This window comes from Falco biarmicus, chromosome 3 (assembly GCF_023638135.1).
Source record: "Falco biarmicus isolate bFalBia1 chromosome 3, bFalBia1.pri, whole genome shotgun sequence".
NCBI lineage: Eukaryota > Metazoa > Chordata > Aves > Falconiformes > Falconidae > Falco > Falco biarmicus.
In genome coordinates, this window is record NC_079290.1 from 93,482,418 (window position 1) to 93,507,740 (window position 25,323).

Sequence of the window (25,323 nt, forward strand, 5' to 3'; positions counted from 1 at the left end):
TAGAAATTAGCATGATAGAGGTACTGTGCACTAAATTTGATGCATGTGGAACTTAAACTGAGTAGAATGTGGATATCATTAGGATGGAGATGAACGTGGTAATTATTTGAACAGTTGAATGTAGGACATTCATATAGAAATGTAATGTTACTTACACAAAATATTTCTGAGTGTACCTGCTACATACGAAGGCCATATTCTAAAGTTCTTAATAAACAGATTTGAGTTCAGGCCTTAAGTTGCAAATTCCTGCAGTGTGACATACATCTACTGCTGGATTCAGGCACCAGAACTGTAGATGATTTTATATTTTATCTTTATAAGGCCTACCTGGCAATGAGTCGGGTGCCACCCTTCTCCAAAGTGGTGAATTTCAGCCTGCAGCGTGAGCATATGTCATCTTTGGGTACACCAGCAGATGCCTTTCTATCATTTATTTCAGAATTTACAGCAAACTTAGCAGAAGTGCAACAAAAACTACAGCCAGGTTATAAGACCACTGAAATTTAGCTGATCTTCATTTGATGAAACATTTTGCTTTACCCACCCCACATGGTAGCAAAATAAACATTAGAGCAGAGAAGTCATTTGAAAGTATAAAAGAGACAGTAAAAGAGCTTTCCCTAGTTTGCTACTTTGTTGTGAGGAGAGGCTGGCTTTAAGACTTCAAGGAGAAAAAGTCTTATCGAGTGATTTATAGTTATTTTATTTTAAATTCACGTAGTGGTAAAGACAACTGAATGCCTGCAACAGGCCTATGCTAGCAGTGATAATGCAGGAAGCTACCTTTCCCCTGCTTCCGCCTTAATTAAATAGCATCAGCCTGGAAGCAAGAGGTTGTAATTTTTTATTATTTTTTTTATTCTTTCTGTCTGTCTTTACACAGTATTTGATCTTTTCCTGTAATTATGAACAGAGGTACGGATTGTAATGGTGTATTTTATACGTAATTTTGCAATAGTCTGTGGTTGAAGGCCCCTTCACTGGATGTAATTCTTCTTTAACTGATGTTGAAATGTTAACATCATGGCTTGATTGCTGTCTTTTCCTTTGAGCTGTGCTTCTCGGTAGCTCTGTAGTAAGAAGTAAATGAGAATTGAGAAGACAGACTTCAGTTTCATTCTGCTTAAATTCTGTTCTTCACATCTCTCTCATAAACTTTGCTATGCAGAAAACTCACTCAACTTTTTCCTTTTTTTTCCCCCACTCAAATAACTTGCCTTAAAAAAAAGTTCATTTTTCTTGGCATTGCTTTTCAGCTTTGAAGAAAATTTAAACATTCGTATCCAGTCCATTGATCCTTATCTAGCAAGACTGTTCTCTGTGGTGTCAAGGAATGAACTACACACTGAAAGCAATCAGCAACTGCTTCAGTCAATCTAATTATTCTACTCTGCCTCCCAGCAGATGACAGAAAGAAGAATTGGAAAAGGAGAATTTTCAGCCTAGATGCCAATGTGTATATTGGAATGGCAGAAAATTAAATGTCGTAAAGGTCCAGAGTAGCATTTTTAACTTCAAGACTTGAAAAAACTTCATCCTGAGACTTTTCATCCTTGGCTTAGTTCCTTTATGGATTTTATGGAGATACTTCCCAACAAAGTTCAGTTGTTCTACCATGTCTAAATAAAGGCAGCAACTGGGTGTGCGGCTTTTTATGGTGGAGTGAAAGAAAATAATTGTTGTTAAAAAAAACCCAAACAACAAACACCAGCACCCCCTTCCCCCACCCCAAACAAGAGCCAAACGACAAAAACCCAAATGCCAAATACTTTCGGCTGAATCTTAAAAGATCAGGTAGTTTAGGGAATGATTTAGGGAATGATTTTAGTCTCTTATGTTATTCACTGAAATAATGTGTTTAGCTTCATGTGAGTAGTCTTTTTTTTTTTTTTTTTTTTTTTTTTTTGTTAAGCAGTGCATGATATTCAGTCTGGCTTAGCTGAGAATAGACCCCAAAACAGTCTCAGATATGTTTGGGCTGTCATGTGGTATGAGGTAAGAAAAGAACAGAATCCCACAACATCATCCAGCTGAGCACCCACCTCTGTGTGGCTGGAGGGGGCTGGAGTTAGGAATATGTAAACAGCTGGAAAGGTTTAGTTGGACTTTACAAAGATGAGATCACCATATGCAGATTACTTTTATAACTACTGAAGTTGGATGTTTACAGTTAGGCACATAAATCTTTGTGGGTTTGGTTACAAGTTTTTGAGTAAGTTACTAGTTCACATTTGGTCATTCAGTAGATTTGCAGATAAATTAGGTTCATCAGACACGATGAATATGATTTTGTCTACTCAGCCTCAAAAATAAAGTCAAATGTTCATATTTTAATGTTGTCTAAAAAATGAGGTGATATGCTGTGCTAGGCCAGATTTTGTTCTATCAAATAGCAATCTGAACAAATTTTCTGTAATTCTTTTGGTTCTTTGAGTATAGATAGAGTACCAGCATGAAAATGAAATTAATTTTTTTAAGACCCAATAAGGTAATAATAATTACGGGGTGGTGGGTTGGGAAATTGTTAACTTTGAAAATTAGCTAGTACGTATGGAGAATAAAACAAGTCTAAACAATAATTTTTATTTAATAGCTCTGGGCAGCGGTACCTGGAACTCCAGGAATTTAACACAAAAGGTTCGTACTAAAAAATGTTAGGACAGGTCAATCTGTGACTATCCCAGTCTGATGTTCTGTAGATGCTGGTTATGTTTTCCTTTGAGTGAGACCTGATTGCCCTCACCTTTTGTAGCAGCTCACTATAGCAACAGTCATTGGGGTTTATCTGTTTAAAGGAGAGGGGTGGTGGCTGTGCCTTTTTACCTTAAAGTTCACTCTTTGTGACCTTCTCAGGTCCCATGTAGTTGATTCTGGCCTCAGCAAGTCACTGTTTCCTACTTCCTTGCGCTTTTGAGATGTGCATCTCCTGCCCCTCCTTTCAGTTAGGATTTGGTTTCAAATCATCCTGTAAGGCTTTTAAATTGCAATGCGGATTCACTTTTACTCTGCCCGCTGGTCATGGTAAACATTATAATTTAGAATTATTTAGCACTAATGTGGTGTCTGTCACTATTGCCATTGCACTTCTTTCTGATTGCTTCAGCAGTGCTTCATTTATTTACCTTCTCATCTCCCATAAATGTCTTCTGCCTCTAGATGATCTCTCCTGATCATACTAGGTACGTAATTATAATTACAATAAAGTTAAGGCCTATGGAGTTTGAGACACGGTACAAACAGAGCAATGAATCTGTACTTCTTGCTTAAGGGACATAGGTTTGAGCCTTAAAAATCTGCACGTTGAGGGAGAGGGTTCTTTCAGTGGTAATAGCTGGGAATTGCTGAACTGTTCAGCATGATTCCTGATAGGCGATTTTTGGCAAGCTGCTTTCGAAATGTTTTGCTTCTATTCACAGGAGCTGTTGTACTTGTTAAATTCTTCATAAAATGACATTGCAAACAACAAAAAAACTCTGAACATGGATAAAAACGGCAACATAATCAAAACAGTTTGGAAAGAAAAAATAAGTGAAAGCCAAGATGTTGAAGTACAGCACTTTTGAATTGGGAGCTGCTGTACTTAATGGGTATAAATAATGCAATGCTTTTCCCATGGGGGTATTGTAGAGCTTAATCGGTTAATGGCTGAAAAGCACTCTGAGATCCTGTGTAGAGATACGTTATCTGGGAGCAGAGTCCTGCTTAATGAAAGTCTAAATGCTGCAGAACAACACTGTTCTTCTGTATATGTGTCAGTGTGTCCAATGGGTGTCAACGGTGAGCAAATTCATGGATCACATTGTTGGACATGTTTAATATTTAGCAAGGTGACTATGGCTATGTTTTGGTAAATCAGCAGACATTGGTAATTTGCTTTATTTGCCAATCGGGTGGCCTTTTTTAATGAAAGTTTTAGATTTCTTTTTAATACATGATGAAGCTTTGCATGGTTTTCAAACTTGCTTACACCAAAAATTAGCAATGCCCCTTTAAAAACTAAGCCTTCAAATTTATTATATAAAGAGTACTACATAAAATTATAGTATACCTGGCCCTAAAAGCATACTTATATTAAAATTATATTAAAAATTATGAATAAATATAAACCATGGGAATAAATGGTACGAATATGGAGTCTGGTTGAATCTTTTATTAATCTTTTTCTTTTGCAGGTTCCTTTTATGGATAAATACTAGTTGGAAACTCCTGGAACTTACTCAGTTCTTGGGTCTTTTTAGGGCGTATGGATTTTAAAATCTGATTTGACACCGTGGTTACAATTTTATCTTTTTCTTCATTATGATTTGTGAGGAAACCTCAAGAGTGTATTTTTTCATTTTTGTGTATCTGCCCCTTGCAGTTTTTTTATTTTTCATTTTTATTTATTTTTTGGCATTTGCTTGTGAGTTTTCAATAATTAAAGGGCTTCCGTCATGACAGCACCTTTTAGCTCACATGCTACATAGTAATCTTGTTTATTTGCAAAGAATATCGCTAGAAATAATTTCTTGGAGGAATCAAGATTTGAAAACTTGCATTCTAGATCTTGGAGCAGCTCATAGTTCCTTTTCAAAGTTAGTAGCTGTTATTACTAATTCTGAGTCTGAGGAATTTTTATCTTTCAGTATTCTCATCTATTCATTTATTGTTTACTTCCAGAGCTTACAAGTGTGGACAAGCAAATCAAAGTGATTTTTTAATCATTTTTTTCTTCCCCTTTCTGTTTTAACTGCTTGGTTTGTACTGCCCAAGCTTGGTATCTTACTGCTAGCCTCTTTGTGTAGCTGCCAAGGTTCCCTGCATAATTTTCTTGACAAATGGCTTACTCATTAGTATTTCAGCCCCATTCCTACCAACCTCAGAGAAGTGGTATGCCTCAGGCAGGGAAATGTAGTTCCTTCCTTAGGAGTCTTCTAATCTTTTCCTTAAATGCTTTGTCAGAGCCGGTGACAGATAAATGAACATGGTGTAGTTCAAACCAGAGATCGCTTCTTTGTGCATGCTTGATCCTGCATTTTCTAACTGGGAGGTGTTGGACTGCAGTGGAGTCTCCACTGCGAACATCTACGTTTTCTATTCTTTATCCATACTGAAGTCCATGAGACTTACTGATTCCGAAGTGAAATCCGTAGAGAAATTTGTCTGTCTTCTTTTGATTGGCTGTTGAAAAATACGTAGTCCTGGTAAAGGCTCTGTCTGTTCACAGATTTTTGTTGTTTCTATAATAGATGCAGACCAAGGTGTGATACTCCAGCTGAGTTAGAGTTTGAGTTGAGATGAAGTTCACATCGCAGCAAGGTCTGAGATGTGGATCTCTGGTGATATTTTGGCTCAGAATGATAGCAAATATGTGAAACTGATCTCTTTAAGAGCTTGGTGTGAAGGAAATTGATGTGAAACAAAAATTACAGCACCACTACTACTGAGGGTTGAAACTTGATAAGAAAAGCTAGTTTGATTTAAATGTCGGTAACATACGTGTTAAAACCATGAAATAACTCACTGGTTTAAAATTTTAATTATATTTATCACTTCATATTAATATTCAGATTATTTTTCTAAACTACAAGCATGATGTCTGTGGTATTACTAAGAAGGTCAGCTGGAGATCTATGGTGAGTCACAGGTTTCTCCAGTTCTCTTTAAGAATCGAAGGAGATGGTGGGAATTAAAGTACTACCAGGAGATAGCAGATAAAGCTGAAGACTTCTCCTAGTTTGTGGGTGAACTGAGTAATTCATGTTAGCCACCTCCTCTGGCATGACCCATCTATGTCATTTGGTTTTCTTAGTATTGGGTGGGCCGGGTTTGTTTCTCAAGTTCTAATTTTTCACTGTGCTATGTGAGGTGTCTGAAACTTGGGTATTTGGGCATGTTGAATATTTTCATAGAATTGTTTGTGTTGGAAGGGACCTTAAAGATCATCCAATTCTAAACCCCCTGCCATGGGCAGGGACGCCTTCCACTGGACCAGGTTGCTCAAAGCCCCATCCAGCCTGGCCTTGAGCACTTCCAGGGATGGGGCACCCACAGCTTCTCCGGGCAACCTGTTCCAGTGCCTCAGCACAGCAAAGAATTTCTTTCTGATATCAAATCGAAATCTACCCTCTTTCAGTTTAAAATCATTAGCTCTCATCCTACTGTTCCATGTCCTTGTAAGAAGTCCCTCTCCAGCTTTCCTGTTAGCCCCCTTTTAGGTACTGTAAGGCTGTTACAAGGTCTCCCCAGATCCTACTCCATGAGGCAGCATGTGATGGAATCTGGTGTATATGGTGCTGTGTTTCTTTCTGCCTTTTCCCTGGATGAGGCAGGCAATCATTATTTGATCAGTGGATGATGCCTTCTGAGTTGTAGGATGTCATCTTTGCCTACCACAGGCATCTCCAGGGGGCTGGGCTGCTGTGGTCATTGCCAGGGAGGTGCAGCCCTTCTCCAGAAGGGAGATTGCAGCTTCCCAGTTGGCTCCACCAGCAGGATCCAGCTCTTCTGGTGGCTGCGGTTGAGCTACTCTGCCTGAAATTGTAAAAATAAATGGAATAAATTTTGCATTATGGTTTTCTGCAGCGTATTGCAGAGCATGTCATCATCCCACGGAGACTACTGACATGTGGTGACACACTTAGCGGTGGCTGTCTTCAGGTGAGCAGCAGTGCTGAAGTTCAGGAGGTTCTGCTGTTCCAGGAGTGCAGTACCACGTTTATCTCCCCCCACGATGTGGAGTCGTCGTTTGATGGTGTAGTGTTTTGGATTACTGTCAGGGAAATTATTAATACTTGAAATTAATTACTTATGCTTCCTCTGTGTCCTTTGCACTGTTACCCAGTCTGCACGTTGTCTCGTTCTTGGCATTTCCTGACTGGCTGCAAAAAAATTATCACTCCCTCTCCCTGTTAAGGCAGGATGAGGTCTCTATGGTTTTATTATGTCCAAATGGTGTGGTTAATCAAACTAAGAAAGTATATCACTTCACATTAATCCTGCTAATATCTTAATTTCTAAACAAATTAATTTTCACTCAGATAAAACTCCACAGGAGTAAAATTCTTGATGGCATATACCTCAGTAGAAAAACACAGATAGTAGAGTTGCAGATATTGGTGGAGAAAGGAAGGCAGAAGAGGTAGTGGTAATCTTGACTGCAGTGAGGGCTTTATAGGTATTTAAAAGTCTCTGTCCTTTCCATCTGACATATTCATATTTTTATATATGTCATATTTACAATATGTCTTCTAACGAAGAAAGCTAGTTGACAACATTTTCAAGGTATTGGAAAAATAATACGCCCTCAGCTGACAAAAATAGTGTTTTTTTCAGATTGTATCCTTTGAAAAATGGATGTGTTTAAAAGCAGGAGGCACATTTGAGCATATTCAAGAATGATTTCTGCATTGCCTTTTTGTTGCCAGTAATTTGTAATGTAATGCATTCAAAATACGTTTGTGTAATCAGGATTTTCCCTTAAAATATGTTATTGACTATTAGCTGTTCCGTCTCATTGTGGAGGGAGAGAAGAGCACGGGTATGGCAGTAGGGGGTCAGGTCACAGCTGCTTAATTTTTGGTAGTTTTGTGTGCCTTGGTCATCACACAGTATGGAAAGTTTCCACTAAAGGGCTTAATTGACATTTCTTCAGTAAAAAACAAGCTGTGTTTTAGTTTGTGAAAAAGAAAATCAGGGAATAACTGAGGTATAAAAGAAAGACAATTAGATACTGTTTCTGAGCAGGGGTTATTTTCCCTAATTTAATCTACTTTTTTATTATTATTATTTTTTTACACTGCTAGTTTCTTTCCTCTGTATTTGTTTATTTTGTTTTTATTAATCTGTCTTTTTCTGTTGAACCAAAAATAGTATGATTGGACTGCTCACCTTAAACTTCTGAATTTCGCCTGTTGTAGAGTTTGATGTCTTTCTATCTTCTAGGAGCAGAAGCCTGAATGTGTTTGCCCTTGGTCTTTGATTTCTAATGTCAATTACGTTATATAGTTTTTTCTTTATTCAGAGAGTATATAATTTTTTTTTAATTCAGTAATTTGATGTACCTGATTAAGTTGCTGATCACAAATTCCAGTGTGTGGATACTGAACCGCTTAAACCAAATTTGCTACAGGATATCTTGAAACTTGATTATGTCAATCTTTGAAATAGTCTTATACCACCTAGGCAGCACAGCTACAGAGCTTGTAAGTATTTTGGATATCAAAACACATTTTACCTGTCTTGAATCATATATATCTTGAGAAGTAGTAGCCTTTTAATAAGTGCAAAACTTAAGGATAAACCTGAACAATCTTGGAAGTGACGCTGTGTATCGGGGAGACTAGTGCCTGTAGCAGCCTTTGAGGGACCGCGTGGGGAGCTCAGGCTTGTTGCAGTGCGATGTGAATATGACAGCTGTCATCATGTGCAGTATCTAATCTGAATGGCAAGTGTACTTAAGTGATGTTTCAAAACATTTTAAAACTGGTGCTTGCCAGAGGTCCCTGCAAAAGTGCGTTCCCCTCTCCGAAGACTTGCTGTCCACTGTGACCTTCTTAGCCCATTCTGCAGCCCTAAAGAATGGTGCGCATGGTTGAAGGTGTGCCTCCAAGTATGGACCATGTTTTTCTGTGCTTGTTTTAGGTGCTTATGTATGTAAGACAGGGCCTGAAATACCGGCCTTTGTTCAGACAATAGGCAGCTTCTGGATCAGTGAAAAAGGCATGGTTGTTGATACCTTTTGTTCCATATTTAAGAAGGTCTTACGTGTAACACTGAGAGAAAACACGGTCATGCCTTATCCCAGAAAAGGTTTTTTAATTTTCTCTCTCAGTATTGCAAGCCTCAAAGTGTTGCTGAAGGTGGCATCATGATTAACGTATCACTATTAGAGAGCAGACAGCAAGCTGGCTTATGACACACTTTTGCTTCAGTTAAGAGAAATAACAAAAAAAGAACTTGTTCTGTATGTTTCTCAGAACTTGCTGATGGATTATTAAGTAGATGAACTCCAAGTACATGAAAAAATTAAGAGCCAAATACTTGACAGCTATGTTACGTTGCCTGGTGCTTTGTGATGCATGCAATATTTTGTTCCATTGCGTGTTTAGCCATCATCAGGGACATCTCAAAATGTTCTGCTCTTGGAAGGTCAGGTTCTAAAATGGATCCATTCTGTTATCTGTAAGGCTATTTCAGAGGTATGTGTGTATAACATAAATTCAGCATGTTTAATAAGAGCATAGGTCTGTTCTGGGCTTAATAAGAGCGTAGGTCTGTTCTGGTGTGCAACAATATATCTGCATTTTAAAATGAGCTTGGAAAAAAACTGAGCTCATTATTAGTATTGCATGTAAAGTAATTTCTGTTATATCCTAGGCAATAGAGACGGTCATGGCAATACAATGATATTTGCTGCTGTATGCCTACATAGTTTTCAAAACTAAAATTCAATGCTTAGCTAAATTGCCAAGCAGACTGGTAAATGTCCAATTTTAGCAGCCTAGCATATGTTTATAATTTTTGTTTTAACATATGCTATGTTGGTTGAACTCCCCTCCCCACACATACGGTAGATAAAAGCTGTCACATCACAAAATGGTGGCAGCCCAACTTTTCTAACATTTTCCATGGCACTTCAGAGTCTTGCATTAATTAGCTATTCTTGGATAGTAGACAGACTCTCATCTTTGTAGAATTTTGGTTTCAAACCCATCATGTACTTCGGTTTATGTGTGCAGTAGCCCATCTGTGTTTCTGCAGCCATAAACATTAAAAAGCACGGAGCATACAGAAAAGCGGTCAGTGAAAGTGAGGATGCCCGTGGTTCTCAGACAGGAATACCGAGCAAATGGCCCTGAAAGAATGCCCATTTGGTTCACTGAGGGCTGTAGTTTGTTCAAACAAGAGCGTTTCTCTCGCTTCCATTTTTCTAGGAGAGATGGGTGAATAAAACAACGCTGGTGCAACTAACGCTGCTAAACTAACCCTCTTTTCTCCTCCTTTTTCAAGGCAGGTGTAAAGAGGAATTTCACTGAGTCTACAATTCTTTGCTAAACCTCAGTGGAGTAGAGGGGAATTGTGACAAACACCACTGCAGCTGTGACAATGCTGTCTTAATCCTGGCTGCACTGTGACATGGAAACCTGGATTTAGACATGAAAGGACGTGCCTTAACAGTACAGCAGTATGATCCCTTACCGCATCAAACTGCCTTCTGCATGTGCTCCAAACCCATGGTATTTGTTGGTATTCCGCCTGCTGTTTCCGTGTTGTTAAGCTCCTGACTGTGGTGTGCCTGCTGCATGTGTAATGTCTGCTGTGCTGCTGCATGGGGGATGGTTTGTTTCTGCAGGGGATAAAGCAGCCTTGCCCATGGACCGAGACTGCTGTAGAAATGACGTGGGGTCTGTGGTAGAGGACTGATGTTGGCCAGTGCGTTCACATCTGCCTCATCTATCCACAGCACGGACAGGGTTGTGCCGATGCCTTCATCCCTGCGTGGCGTGGCTGCCACCTCCTGCCCTCTGTGGTCTACCTTGAAGCTGCTCAAAAGCTCACACCCACGTTGCAGGCACAGTTGCAAGTGTATTGCCAAAACGTAATGTACAACACTGCTCTCAAAGATCCGAGTTCCTGCAGCTGCATTAGACATCTCAGTATGGGGACTGCGGTGCAGGGACAGGCCTGTGGAGCTTCAGAGGAGCTGCTGAGGTACCCAGGAATGTGGCAGCATCAAGGTAATGAGTGTGATAGGAGATGGGCCTGGTGCTTGCAGTGCTTTGAGAAGCCCCGCTGGGAGCTGCTGGCAGGGCAGCTGCTTCCAAAACCCTGCCTGGGCCCCCAGCTGTGAGTCAGAGCCACTGTCAAGCCCCGGGCATCTGACCCACTGGTAGTGCTGGTGGAGCACTTTGCCATCTTTGGTTTGTAGATGCCAGTAGTGGTGGTTGTTCGATGTTTATTTCCCATTTATGTATTTGTATTCAGCTACAGGACCTACAGCTGCTGCTTGGCTTGCTGCAGTGGTTAGCTGGCTGGCAGTCTTCGCTGTGGGATTCAGGTTTTGTCATTGTGCACAGAAATCAGTTTTGTTTTACTGCCAAATAATGAGCATGGTGGAAATGAAGGAAGAAAATGATAAATTTAACCTGTGCTTTTTCAGACCCTTAGATAGATGTCTACTAGTAATAACTGTCTATTCATTACAAGTGAATATAAGTAATTAGTATGACCCTAACATCAGTAATTTATTGCTAGGAGAAAGATAAAGAGATCTCTCTCCACCCTGGTAAACATTTCTTTGATCTGAAGGTTTCCTATATGGTATAAAGAGCAAACATGGCTTTTTCCTCCCTTCTCTATGGCTTCTCTCCCCAAATGTCATTTATCACCAGTTGAACTGAACTAAGTCCAATAGCATTTTTCTGTAATGATCCTGGAAGCAGCGTACATGAGTCTGTAGTAGGAGAGGGGAGCAGAAGTGGATTGGTGAAGTACTTCAGAGTTTCTGGCGCTCTTGTGTGATGCCATGTCAGTGGCTCCTTTACTGCTTGTTTGCAGTACTTGGACATTGGATAATAATAACTAACTTTTTTTCCTTACTGCTCATAGTAGATTTTGCTTTAGAAGAGCAGTGCAGATAGTAATGCAATTTAACTATTTAAGGCACAAACATAATGTTAGGATGAAAAGTGATACAAGTTCATCTGTAGGTTTTTCTCCTGTACAAGTTTATAAAGAGCATATATCACGTGCTCAGAAAAATCAGCGTTTCTGAACTACCAGAAACTGATAGCAGTGGTGTTCATTACAAATACGGAAAACATACAAAAGTCCCCCCCCCTCGCACCCCCCTTATGGTTCACATTCTAATTTCTTTGTCCATAAAATTATAATAATGAGAAGAACTGTTAATGTGAAAGTTAAACTTCTGATATGGTTGTCTGATTCTTAGAGGAATGGTATTTAGGAAAGCAGCAAACATCACGAGACTCACAACATAATCATGAGAGTTTTTCATACATTACAGTTATGTATAAGTTTTAAATAATTTTTTTTAAAAAAATAAATGTATGGGCAGATGGTGATATTTACTTAAGGGAAGCTGAATTCATTATCTGACTAGAACTGGGTATTTCAAGCAGCTGTTTGAAAACGAGGACTCACTTTTCATGAAGACGAACGTATGTTTGGGGAAAATGGAGCCCCTTCTCAAAATGTAAGGCTGTTCCTCGTTTAGTCTGTGTCAGGGGGTTTCTGGTGTGTGTGTGAATTCATTTATGAAAGAGCCTTATCAATATTGGCCAAGAACTGATTTGGTGAAATGCTTTTGCAATCTCTCTCTCTCTCTCTCTCAAAAAGGGCTTACTAAGTTTCAGAACTTAATAAAAGTTATAGCTGCTCTTTTTTCTTAAAGTATTCAGCCAAAAAAAGGATTAAACCAAATATTTAGTAATTTTACGCTGCCCTGCCAAATTTAATTTCTGACTGCGCAATTTGCCTTTATTTTGATTTATTGAGATAAAATTACTTCAGGAAATATGCCTGGATGTTCTCTATAGGTCCAAGCCAGAAGAAAGGAAGCCAAGTATGAACATACCCATTATCTTTTACAGATATGTTTCTTGGCGACTCTGTATTCTGGAATCTGTCTATTCTCTTTGCATATATGTATTTTTGGAGCTTAAGAGTATGAAAAATTATCATAGCTTGTTTTTTCTTTTTTGAAATCTTTTTTTCTTATGTTCCTGTGGAAAGTTAGTGTATGATTCTATGATTATAGTATATGGCTATCTCAAGTTGGATGGGCCCCATAAGGGTCATCAATTGCAGGAGTACCTAAAGCTAAACCATGTGACTAAAAGCATTGTCCAGATGCTCCCTGAACTCGGCTTGGTGCCATGACCCCTTCCCTGGGGAGCCTGTTCCAGTGACCAGCCACCTTCTCAGCGAAGAACCTTTCCCTCATGTCCAATGTGAACTTCCCCTGACGCAGCTTCCTTCCATCATAACGTCCGTGGCTTGCCCCACTGTCGGTCTGTGGCTGCTAGGGCAGGCTAATCCTCGGCATAAAGGTGCAAAGCTATCCCTTGAAGACTGTGGTCTGTTGCTGATGTTCTTTCTTCCCCCATTTGTCAAGAAAACTTTCACAAGAAATGCTTTTGCCCAGGAAACCTGCAGCCCTGGATTTCTTGGTTCATAGAGGAACACAAACCAGTTTGTTGTTTGGAGCAGATGCCTTTCCCCAGTCAACTTCTAATGCCTCTGCTTTCCTATCCCATAATAAGCAAGTTGTAACCTGTGCCATTATTTGTGAAGGCCAGCTATTTTTTAATGATTTTGCATCTTGGAATGGGCTTATGCATTTGCTGTGACTGGAGGGCTCGTGATCCTCAAAACTCATTTGTTTTTGGAATCATCTCTGAACACTACGGAGTAAAGCAGCCGTGTACAGGTGAACCACAAAGCCTCTTTGTAAACAGGGTGGATGTGTAAAGGTGGCCCTTCGATAGGAAACGAGATGTTCAGTTCAGATGTCTTGCAGAATCTCATCATTTCATTCCCCTTCCCAGTCTTTGGCAAGCCTCCCTGCCCCGGAACAGCAGTGTAAGCCATGAAAATAGCCTTTCTGGGAACATATGGAAAAGGGGTTTTGTTGTGCTCCCCCCAAAATGCTAACATTGCTTCTGACTATATGGAGCCTTTACTGTGAATCTTGTGCAATACTCATATGTGAACTTAATATGCTGTTTATGTATAAATGTATGCCTCGTGGTCTGGCCATCTGTTTTTGTGACAGTGGTTCAGTGGTTTGAAAAGTTAAACTGGTTTTGTTTGGCATTAAGTAGGAATTAGCAACGATTGCATAGTGTGTGCCGGCTGCATCTGGCTGGTGTGGAACGTCTTCCATAGCTTCTGCTAATGGGGGGAGGTGATACGGCACTAAGTGGATGCTTGCGGGGTTTAGTATGAGCAAGTCCCTGACTGCTGAAGGGCGTTGTAAAATTTCTGGGTTTCTCGTAACTAGTATTTGGTTATTGCCTCGTATTTTAACCAGATGAAAAATACTGTTTCAAAGAAGGCCTGATGTTTATTAATCTGTAAAGAGTAGCAGTATCTGGAATGGGGTTAAGGCTAGGTCTACAGTCATTGATACTGCTGCAGTGATGCAGAAGACTGATAATTGAATAAGATGTCTTAGTTGAAATTTGATCACAAGGGTATTTTTCCCTTTTCTGAAGTCAAAATAGTGGTTTATAATGGGATCATTTTTATATTAATCAATCAGACAGTTGGATTTCACTTATACATGAGATACTAGCAATTCCTGCAGCAAAACTGCAGTTTGTAACCCAGGTGGTGTTTTTTTTTATCTTTTCTTTTTTTCTTCCCTAGATTATAAAAGAGTTTGCAATGGCAACGCTCTGGAAATTCGTGAGAGTAGCTAAGTATTCCAAAACAGCATTATCACCAAAAGTGAAGTTGAGAGCAATTCCCACCCGTTCAAGGCATTCTTCATCCAAGTCTGTACCTTCAAATTTTTCTGCCAGCACACCCTGCTCAACTACTGTGGAACTGCTGGGTAAAGCTTATCCTCAGGATGACTACAGCAATGTCACAGAGAAGATTCTTTCCAAGGTGGGCAAGAACTTGCACAACAAAAGGCATCACCCCTTGTGGCTAATCAAGGAGCAGGTGAAGGACCACTTTTACAAACAATACACAGGACGCCGTGGGACTCCGCTTTTTTCTGTCTATGACGGTCTTTCTCCAGTGGTTACAGTACAGCAGAATTTTGATAGTTTGCTTATCCCACAAAACCATGCCAGCAGAAGGAAAGAGGATAACTATTACTTGAATCGTGCTCACATGTTAAGAGCACATACATCAGCTCATCAGTGGGACTTGATACACTCTGGCCTAGATGCCTTTCTGGCAGTGGGAGATGTCTACCGCCGTGATACAATTGATAACACCCACTACCCCGTCTTCCATCAGCTGGAGGGAGTTCGGCTCTTCTCCTGTCATGAGGTAGGAATTCTCCGGTTGGGATGAAAGAGATTTTGGTTAAGTTGCATGATCTTGTATTTGCTGTAAGCAAAGTGCACGCACATAAACATGTTTCAGCAACACGTGTTATGTTGTATATTGATGATGATCAAGTGATTGGTCATGTAGTAATACTTCTAATTTGGAAAGGGTATAGGTGGAAAACTTTGAATTTGAAAACAAGTATAAACTTCCCCAGAAAAACATGGAAAAAATGGAAAAACTATGTTCTTGGAAGCTAGCAATATAAAACTTTATCTGAAAAGAAACAGCTTGTTCAGGTAATGATCTGCATGATTCAGTTCCAGTTCTATCACAAGTCTCTTCCAGTGAGGTCACTTTACCAAAAACTTCGTCGTGTTAATACTTGAAGGACTCGTGGATGTGAGTTGTTGCAGCTACATCCAGAGTGCTGTTTTTATTATGTCGTCTTTTTTCTTTCAATAGCTCCAAGCTGCTGTAAATGAATGTCTTTTTAAATGAATTGTTCTGTTCTTCATCTCATCCTAAAGCTGCATTGAAGAATTCATCTGTTGGAGCTGAGAGTTACGTGTGTGTGATACATACACAGTAAACTCTTAACAGAGTCCAGAGGCATCAGCTAAAGAGCTCTAGGTAGATGTCCAAGACTCTTGAGTTTATGTATTTTGTTGGCACAGCTTGCATATTCTGCAAATGCTTGGGTGTCATTAAGTATTCTGCTGTATCATTGATCAGCAGTAGATACAAGCCAGTTTGTTTTCCAAATAGTAATTGATTTGTATAATTTGTGTATGCTTGTAGCAATACTGCCATATTCATATTTCTATAACTAAAACTAGCTTATTTAATAATACTGAGATGTAGACATTCTTAATGTGGTTGCCAAAGGGTGACAGGAGCTTGGCAGGGAAGCCTGATGGGTTTGGATGCCAGAGGGAAAACGAGGGTAATCGTAGAGCACTGCTTTTCTTGCTGGTGGAAGGGGTTTGTGCTGCCTGCACGGGTGTTTCCCACCCCATGTGGCCACTGCTTCTTCCACTTTGAAAACATACCTGCTGCTGCAGATGTCCTGCGAGCCGGTGGTGTCCAGCACAGCTTCCAGCACTGCTGTGGTAAACAAGAAACAGAAACCTTGCAGGTTTATCTGGTCTTGTTTGTTTGCTGTTCTTTTCCCATGGGCCAGTTTATGAATACAGTCAGGGTATATGCAAGAGAAAAATGTACAATGCTACGTTAAGAAAATGCCATTTCTTATTGGTTTATGTTCAGGAACATTGGGGTTTTTTTACTTGCTCAGGCATTCAGATGGAAAGGATCTCTTGCAGGATGGAATTTCTGCAAACTTATGTGTGATTGATTTAATGATTGAAATTACTGTTAATGATATGCCTCTTAAGAAATTTTTGTCCTAATGACAGGCTATTTCTTTCTTCTCTACAAATTTAATAATAGAAATAATAGTAATAATAGGATTTTAATAGCTGAGAATAGAGTTTCAGAAATGTTCGCTGACATCATCTGTCTAGAAATACATGATGTGTAAGAACCTGATTCATTGCGTTGTAGATTGCTTGTTTCTTTTTCTCATCTTTCTTTTTCCCCGGTAAAATTGTTGCAGTGTTATTGGAGAATGTTAATAGCTGATGAGTTTGAGGTTGGCTATGTGCTGGAAAGTATGTCTGTCTCTCTAACGAATGTAAGTCCAGTTGACTTTCTGTGCTCATGAAGAAAGAGTAGTGGTGTGGCATACAATGTGTAAAGTCTTGTTAATTGAGCAACGTGCATAAATTCTAAACCTGTTTAATCTGCAGTTGCAGATTAAATACTGATAGTTTTGCAATATGTAAAACTTCTTACAATCATCATCACAAGAACCTTGTGGAAAAAATTGAATGTGCAATTCTGAAATTTCACTGGAGACTGTTTCTGTGTTTTATATTCTGGTTGCCTGTTCAGAATAACTCAAATTTAAATAATTCCAGAAGGAACTGTCTGAGCGGAACAAAGACTAAATGGAGGTAATACTACATGAGAGAAATATTTTTGTATTAATTTATTTATACCATGTTTAAGTTGTAACCCAGTGAGCAGAAATGTGTGAATGTCAGGGCCTGTTATCTTTCTCCCAGACTTTTCATTCATAATCAGCCTGTAATCTCTGGCGAGAAGACATTTGCACTGTACCAAGGGTAAGAATCTTTGTAACTAAGGGGGAAAACCGTTAGCTCTTAGCTACAAGCCCTGGGCACCTTTCATCTTATGGCCAATACAATAATTTTATGTGCTGTAGTCAATTTTACTGCTCTGCTTTTGTTCATTTGATTTATATATTTATCATCTGCTGTCTTCTCAGTGAAAGTGATGACGGAACTGGGGAGGTGAGAACAAAACCCAAAACCTCGAGCGATTTTATAGGAACTTGACTTTAGAGGAATTTGACATCTCATCTCAGTTTGGAAGGAGGGGAAGAAGGTCAGTTCATCCTTAACTGAAATTTTAGGCAGGATAAGAAAAATGGAGAAAATATCTCTCCTTCAAAAATATCAAATTCTGTAGTCAGGGCTAGGTTAAAGCCTGCTCTGTGACTGAAACCTTTAGTATAATTCTTCATACCAAAGTTAAAATCAATACATTGGAAGTAAGAGCTGGAAAAGGAGATCATATTTTGTTTGGTAATTTTACAGCATTTTACTCGTGAGATACATGTGAGCTATTTGCTTCTTTGGCTATACTATTTTTCATGATGGTTGGTTAATTAGTTTTTGTGAGAGAAAAGTAGTCTGTGATTTGAAGATGAGCAGGTAACTGATACATACAGCTTTGTATGAACGCAGATATTAAAGACATTCCCATATTCCAAACTAACTCATTGCTAAGTTAGAAAGATTCATGCTGAAATTTTCCATACGCTTTTAAAAAGTCTCCCTGGACTGCTATCAAAGAACATCTGGAAATCTATGGTTTCAGTATATTTAAAAATATTTTAAGTAATTATTATCTGAATGTAATATATAGAAGAGTTAGAACGTAACTAATAGCAATAGTTAAAACCAATGCCAAAATAGCTTCCCAGATCGGCTTCAAAATTCTGGACATAAAATAAACTGTTCTTCTTAAATAGTACCCCCAAATAGTATTTCTTCTGTATTCTCTTTCACCAGCGTGCCAGCATGCCTGTTTTTTTAATCCTTTGCGTTGGTAGTATTGATACTGCTGTAATCAGGTTTGAACTGGCGAACTTCCCTGGGTGGATTATAAAAGAAATTATTTCTGTGCTATCCATGTGGTCTTTGGTTCAGTTCTTTACTTACCACAATTTATGGAAGAGAGGGGGGAAAACATCTCCGATAAATTACACTTTGTGCATTTTAGCCAGGAGAGGGAGCCAATATATACCCAATGGCAATGGCAGAACATTTTTCAGTTGACAACAAATGTTTACACGTTGGAAGGAGGCTTCATAAAGTAATTTATAGTCAGTCATGAATTATACATAAATTTTCAGGGGAACAGATGTGAAAACATAGAAATTGCACCTCTAATTTATTAACCTTGTTCCAATGGAGGCCAATATCAGATTGTTCGGATGAAGAAATGATGCTCTCATCAGGCTCATTTGTGCTAACATCTGAAAATTATAAATAGGGAGACTGGGAGGAAGTAGTAGGGATACATCTTTATTTTCCATTGAAATGTTTTTGGTGTGAATGGCAACTTTTTTGTTAGGATACAATGGAAAACTACAAGTGTTCCAATTAAAAATAAGGACTGTTCCTCCAAAGCAGTATATATAATTGCAAAAATAGTTTTGATATTGTACATTCACAGTGTTTATATCCTGAAATGTAAAGACTCTTGTCCTAGGTAATAGAAGTGTAGTTTTTCTCTTTATTCATATAATTACATAAACCTTTCCTCATCTTTTCATACTTGTGTACCTTGGCCATATTCCTTATGTATTGTTAAAAAAAAAAAAAAAAAAGGTTGCTTTTATCCTTTTCTTTAGGGATGGTGTGAACACCTGACTGACCTAAACCTTCTGTTCTGACTGACCTAAACCTAAAACTTCTGTTCTGACATTGTGTCAAAGGAAATCTCCTTCCTTTCTTCAGTCTCTTTGTTAATCCTCACATGTAAAGGAATTTAAATAAATGGATAGTGTTCCTGAGATCTACCTATTATATAGAGTGATTTGGAGCATTTACAGTAGAGAGAGAGTATTTATATACGTAACTGGGAGTCATAATAGCAATGTTTAGCTGGGCATCGAGGAACAACTATTTAAAAGTGCATTAAGTGGCGCAGGAGAGGTACTGACTGCTCTTAGTCCTTTGCAACTTGAGGATAGGGAGAGACTCACTTGGCTGTGAGCAGCGCATCAGTCCCACGGAGCCTGATGGATGGTCCCCCTTCACTCCGGGAGCAGGAGGAGCGTAGAGGAGCAGGGGTGCCTGGAATAGATCCACCACATGAAGAAAAAGAGCAGCAGTGTTGCTTTGCTAGAATATTCTGAAGTGTATTTATTCCTGAAGCTGCAGTTCGGCTGAGTGGTAGGAATAAAGGGCCTGACTAGTTCAGGTGGAACTGACTTCACTCTTGTGGATGTCTGCCCGAGTTGTGACTGTTGTATTATTCAGTATTTTCCAAGTTGTGTATAAATCATGCCATCATAAATAGAGCTTCACTGGTCCGAGGACCCACATTGTATTCTCTGTTATTTTTAGTTGAAAAATTGACAGCAAAGGACGTCAGAAGGTCTGTGAGATTTTCACAGTGGTCCATGGTCTAGAAAGTTTGGAAGCTGCTACTGCAAATACTGTATGAAATATTTTTTAAAATTTTGTCTTGCTTTACCTCATCCAGCTAAAAACAATGCTTTTCAGAATAAAGTGGTTAAATCTATTCAATGCAATATTTAAATTGTGCAGGAAAAAAGGCAAAATGTTTACAGATATATTTGGGAAGTCTGAGGTGCTTGAAAATAAAGGAATTTCTATTACCACAGGAACAGAATTCCGAGTCTTATCATATATGTCTCATCATAACTGATATCTGTGTAGCAGTGTTGCTTTTTCTTTGCTGTTCAAAAACATCTGTATAGTTTTTCCTTAAACATGGTGATGATTTCAGGGTTTTTTCAGAAACACTTTTGATGGGGTTAAAAAAAAAAAAAAGGCAAACAGAAATAAACTTTCTTCATTATAATTGGAGGACTGAAAACAGAATGATCCAGAAATTAAGGTGACCTGCTTGAAGTGATTTTTGCCATTTTCTCCCAAAACAAATGCTTATCAATATGCAATAAAGAACGTACTGTCATGAGGACAATGGGCTGTGTATCTCTTTGGCACCTGAAGCTGTCTGGATGGGAGCGCACCTCACGGGTTTCATCATACTGGAGGCTGACTGGGACCAGCATTAGGTTTTCTTTTTGATGAGCCATATTCAAGTGGCATCATCTTCATCATTCCTGATCCATTGGTTGAGTGTTACAGCACATTTGAAATGCTGTGGACATGGTTTGGTATTTGTAAGTGGATTTAACGTGAAGCTGTTTGTGCATTTATAGGGATATTTGTCAGGGCCAGTGAGTTAAAATGTATTTGGGGTGGTGAGGTTGAGTGTTGGCACACGGAGATCCTGATAAAGAACTAATCTTAAGAGCTGGTTTGTCTGTGATATAAGTACATGAGCATTATGTATTCATTATCTTAATTGCTCTGATGTATGCATGACTGGCAGGAGGAATACACAACTGCATTGTGGAAAGACAGGGTGTAGTTACAGCTCTTTCTCCTCTGAAGGCTACGCTGAATGCCATCCTGTAAAAAGACACTTCATCTTGTACTGAATCCTAAACGTACGGATAATGAAATGATATGAGGTTTAAAAACGTCTCAAGATTGTTGGGGTCTTTATTGAAATCACACGTGTGACTTCTGCCCTCTGGGCCAGGCTGAGCAATACCATGAAGTGCCTTTAAAGGATTGTAGCTCCATTCATATTTTAATTCCAATTAAAAACCTGTGTATTCTGGCCATTACAGGTTACCAAATTTGACTTTATTCTTACATGCTAAATTGTGAGTAAATTTTATGCCACATGGTGAAATTCAATTCTTTTCTTCCTTCTCTGTTGTAATGCAGCATCAGTCAGATACGCTGATAAATCCTGGTAATTATTTTTTTAACCACTGCATGATGACACAATATTAAATGTTTTACACACCTTCAGTTAAAGAAAAAACGTCTTGTCCTTACACTAGACAGACACATCAGTGCTCGATTTATGACTATAGGAGATTTCTTTTCTGGTAGTAGTAGTGACTGATCATATTCGGTACAGTAAAATAGTGTGTTTTATTCTAGACTACACTGAGGAAATAAATGTACGTGAAGTTGTGGCGTCTTGGATGTGTCAGTGTTTTATGCAAGACTGTTAGATTTCCCCCCCCCCCCCATTTGCTCAGGTATGTGCTTGAGAAGAATTGACATCAAAAAGGAGTGACTGTAGGTGATTCTTCATTTTATTCAGGCTTTGAGTTTCCTGGCTTTATGTATATGGAAATGTTGAAGTGTTTCTAATCCACATCATGTACTTAACACAGTTCAATCATTGTAATAGTGAAACTGGTGTATCAGTTTAAAGCTGCTCATATTGACATAGCAATGTCAGTGAATGAAAGAAAGGAATAAATACTCATACAACTGTAAGACATCTTTTTTTTTTCCCTCAATATAACCCTGTCCGCAGCTGTGCTGGAGTCGACAGGAGCTGATGGAGCCTCTGTGGAGAGTATCAGAGTGCCTTTGGGTGCCTGGCTGTAAGGGGGGATATTCCCTCGCTGCTGTCTGTCGTCCAGGCACTCCCCTGGGGCTGCGCTCTCACAGCCTGTGCGAGCGGGCACGGATTCGTGCCTGTGCCAGCGTGCCCAGCCCTACCCTGCGTGCCAGCGCATCTCTTGGTGCTGCTAGGATGCTGATAATTGATCACCTCAGTTTCTTCCCTTCGCCTGGGTGACTTCTCATGGGGATCCACCTCCCAGCCTGGCTCAGTGCAGCACCACACGGGCACGTGTCCTGGCACGGGGGAGGAGGTGGTGCGTAAGGCTGGTTTGGCAGGATGGAGAGGCAGGCAGGTTAGAGGGCTGGGCGATGACTAAATGTATTTACTCTTAACAGTTCTTGCAATATTTTCTTGCCACATCTGATGTAATCTACTGAAATAGAATTTTGCCAGGCAGTAATTGCAATATCAACATTTCAGGAATAACGCAGCGGTAGGAAAAAGTACTTCTGTGTACTTGATGCAAATGCTGTATTTTAAAGGCAGTGTCCAGACGATCTGTTGCTTGCAGCGGTCTGAGGACCCAGTTTTAATCTGGGGGGTGAGAGGAGGAATGAAGGGGAAAAGGAAGAGGAGAGTTTAATCTCCTAAAATACTGCTGGTGGGGAAAATAACAAATACATCTTGAAGTCTAAATGCAGTGTGTTCTAGCCCAAAGGCGGAACATCGCTGTGGTCTGAAGGGTGTTTCTGGCTTACTGAGGGAGTCTCTTCAGTCAGGAGAAAGAAAAAGTAGCTACTCATAGCGGGGGGTTCAGGGCAGGAGCCCAATGTAGCCACTCCAGGTGCTTGTCTGAGGGAGCCTGTATCTGTCCATTGACCACCCAGTGAGCCTAAGACAGTTGCCTTGGGCTAACGCTGGCCTCTGTGCATGCCCCGAGGCTTTCAAACCACATGCTGTGGATGACTGATCTGCCCTGCTGATAATAAAGTAGTTGTAGGGTGGGTATCATCTGCTTCTTCTAGCCAGTGCGGAAATACTACCAGGAGGAAGAAGGGCATTTAATCTTCCAGGTGAGCACTTAAATAAACAATCTGTTGTTTAAAAGTGTAATGCCCACTTTTGTCAAGCTGCTGCCTTTTGATTAGTAAAAACATTTTCGTTAGACTGGTGGATAATGGTTTTATTCGATATTTCTCTTGTTTCCTTTTTTATTTTGTATTTTTCTACATTACACTAAGGAGATTAACTTGAGAGATATTTCCTCCATCTGTTAGGTAGGTCTCCTAACTAGCAATACAGAGGTAAATGCTACACGTGATTTTTTTAAAATTATTTTGATTTTTTAATTCCCTCAATCCATTTTGCTGCTAGTTTGAGTGCTATCTAAACTCAGAGTCCTTCTGCACGCATCGTGTCTGTATGGAACGAGCTAGAAACTAGTCTTAATTACTTGTGCCCAGCATTTGTAAGCTACCAGAGGTTCACTTGAACATTTTTTAGAGCATTTAGTGTACTGAAGGCACCAAACTGCAATTAAAACTATGTCTGTTGGCATCTCTGAGTTGTTAAGGTTACACACTGTGGCATCTCCCGAGTAAGTGCTAGTTATGCTGGGAAGTTTAATATGAAGAAAATCTCAATGTGTGTGTTTTCCATCTGTGTGTGCTTGGTTGACTCTGGGAAGGTGGAGGAGGAGGGTTAGGAAAGGGCACTAGAAACACTTCCACAATTAGCTCTTCTCCCTACCCTCCAGACTTAACAGAGTTGGGTTTCCTACAGCTGTAAGGATTTTCAACAAAAATTCTCTTTCAAGTGTAGAACTGCCTGCTTGTCTCCCCAAGACACAGAGCCTCCAATAACGTGGCTTAGTGAGAGTGTTTTATTGGTCTCTCTGAGAGGATGTAGATTTGCTGGTAGGTATCATTAAACTGCCAGGGTGGTTTTGTTTTGGGTTTTTGTTTTGGGGTTTTTTTGTGATGTGTTCTAGGGTTTTTCTTTAACGTTCATTTGATTGCAGCTTTTAAAAAGTGATGGGGGGTTTTTTGGTATTTCTTTTACAGCTTCAACTTTTTTTATTAATTGATGTGCTAAATGCCATTATGTATTGTAGTTTTGCAGACGTAATTTACATATACTGTGCAGTGTTACTTTGTTCTGCGTTATAACTTTCAAAGTAATAGAATCAGAAAAAAAGAAATCATTCTTTATGAATTATTACTTTCCTGTGGATAATCGTATTATTTGAAGATACGGTACAGAAATAAACCAAATCTCATTGTTTGACTGTTTCTGTTCTTGTGATGATTTGTCTCTGTTTAGTGAACAGAATTTGTGTAGAATCAGTCTTTGCGTTTGTTTTTCATGGTGTGCAGACTTGCAGGTAAGATTCCCACTTAAATCAATAAAACTTCATTCTCTTTTCATTTAGAAAGTCATTGATGCAAAACACTGGTGGTTTTGTGGTTTTGTTCTAGTTGTTCTCCAGCATTAAAGATGGTGAAGGCTTACAGTTGTTCGAGCAAGGTCATCGCACTGCACACAAGCAAGAATGTCACACCATGGAGGCAGTGACGCTGGTGGAGTTCAACCTGAAGCAAGTGCTCACAAAGCTCATGACTCACATCTTTGGTGATGGTAGGTTCTTGTACATTTTTTTCTGGACTGCTGATGGCTGTAGACATCCAGACTTTTGAGAAACATTTCGCTGCCTAATAAAAACAGGAGGCTTAAGGGTGATGTTGGCAGCCAGTATACTGAAACAGCCGTGTGGGTGGTCTTTCTACAGTAATTTTAGGAGTCTTCATTCATATTCTTTTATTTTATGTTTTTGTGTTAAGTTTGGTCAGAGTACCATTCCAGTGTCTTTTAATGTCAGAGTAACTGGCTGTTGGTTTACCTTTCAGCTGTGACCTGTATTTATGTGTTATTGTTCTTTAATGCTGTTATTTCCACACCTTATAAAATTATAGAGCACAGCCCAGGAGGCCACACACACTTCCCTCTTGGTTTTCCTAAATTGTAGAATCATTTAGGTTGGAAAAGACCTTTAAGATTATCGAGTCCAGCCATAAACCTAACCCTGCCAAGTCCACCAGTTAACTGTGTCCCTAAGTGCCACATCTGCATGTGTTTTAAAGACCTCCAGGGATGGTGACTCAACCACTTCCCTGGGCAGCCTATTCCAGCGCTTGACCACCCTTTGGGTGAAAAAAATTTTCCTGATACACAATGTAAACCTCCTGTGGTGCAACTTAGGCTGTTTCTTCTCATCCTATCGCTGGCTGCTTGGGAAAAGAGAATGACACGCGCTTTGCTGCAGCTTTCCTTTCAGGTAGTTGTAGAGAGTGAGAAGGTCACCCCTCAGCCTCCTTTTCTGGTGCATACAACACTATGTTAAATCGAATGTTTTGGTGTGCAGCATGTCAGGGTAACGTGGTGGGCATGAAGACAGGCAGGGACATGTGCCAGACCTAACTACGGGCAGCTGACCCGCAGAAGCCATGTGTTAGAGCGAATGCCACG

At 39.6% G+C, this 25,323-nt stretch overlaps 1 protein-coding gene across 7 annotated transcripts in view; it reads left to right on the forward strand.

Annotated features, from left to right (window-relative positions):
* Nucleotides 1-25,323, forward strand: part of FARS2 (phenylalanyl-tRNA synthetase 2, mitochondrial) — a 249,532-nt gene that overhangs the window by 41,576 nt on the left and 182,633 nt on the right. For 6 of the 7 annotated variants that reach the window (XM_056333249.1, XM_056333242.1, XM_056333248.1 and 3 more), the window contains 2 exons: nucleotides 14,377-15,012; nucleotides 24,276-24,435. In XM_056333249.1, the coding sequence (XP_056189224.1) occupies nucleotides 14,395-15,012; nucleotides 24,276-24,435 (778 nt within the window). In that variant the 5' untranslated portion in view covers nucleotides 14,377-14,394. Of the gene's footprint in view, nucleotides 1-9,993; nucleotides 10,722-14,376; nucleotides 15,013-24,275; nucleotides 24,436-25,323 lie in introns of all 7 variants that reach the window. The other variant, XM_056333246.1, reaches the window with a different exon arrangement.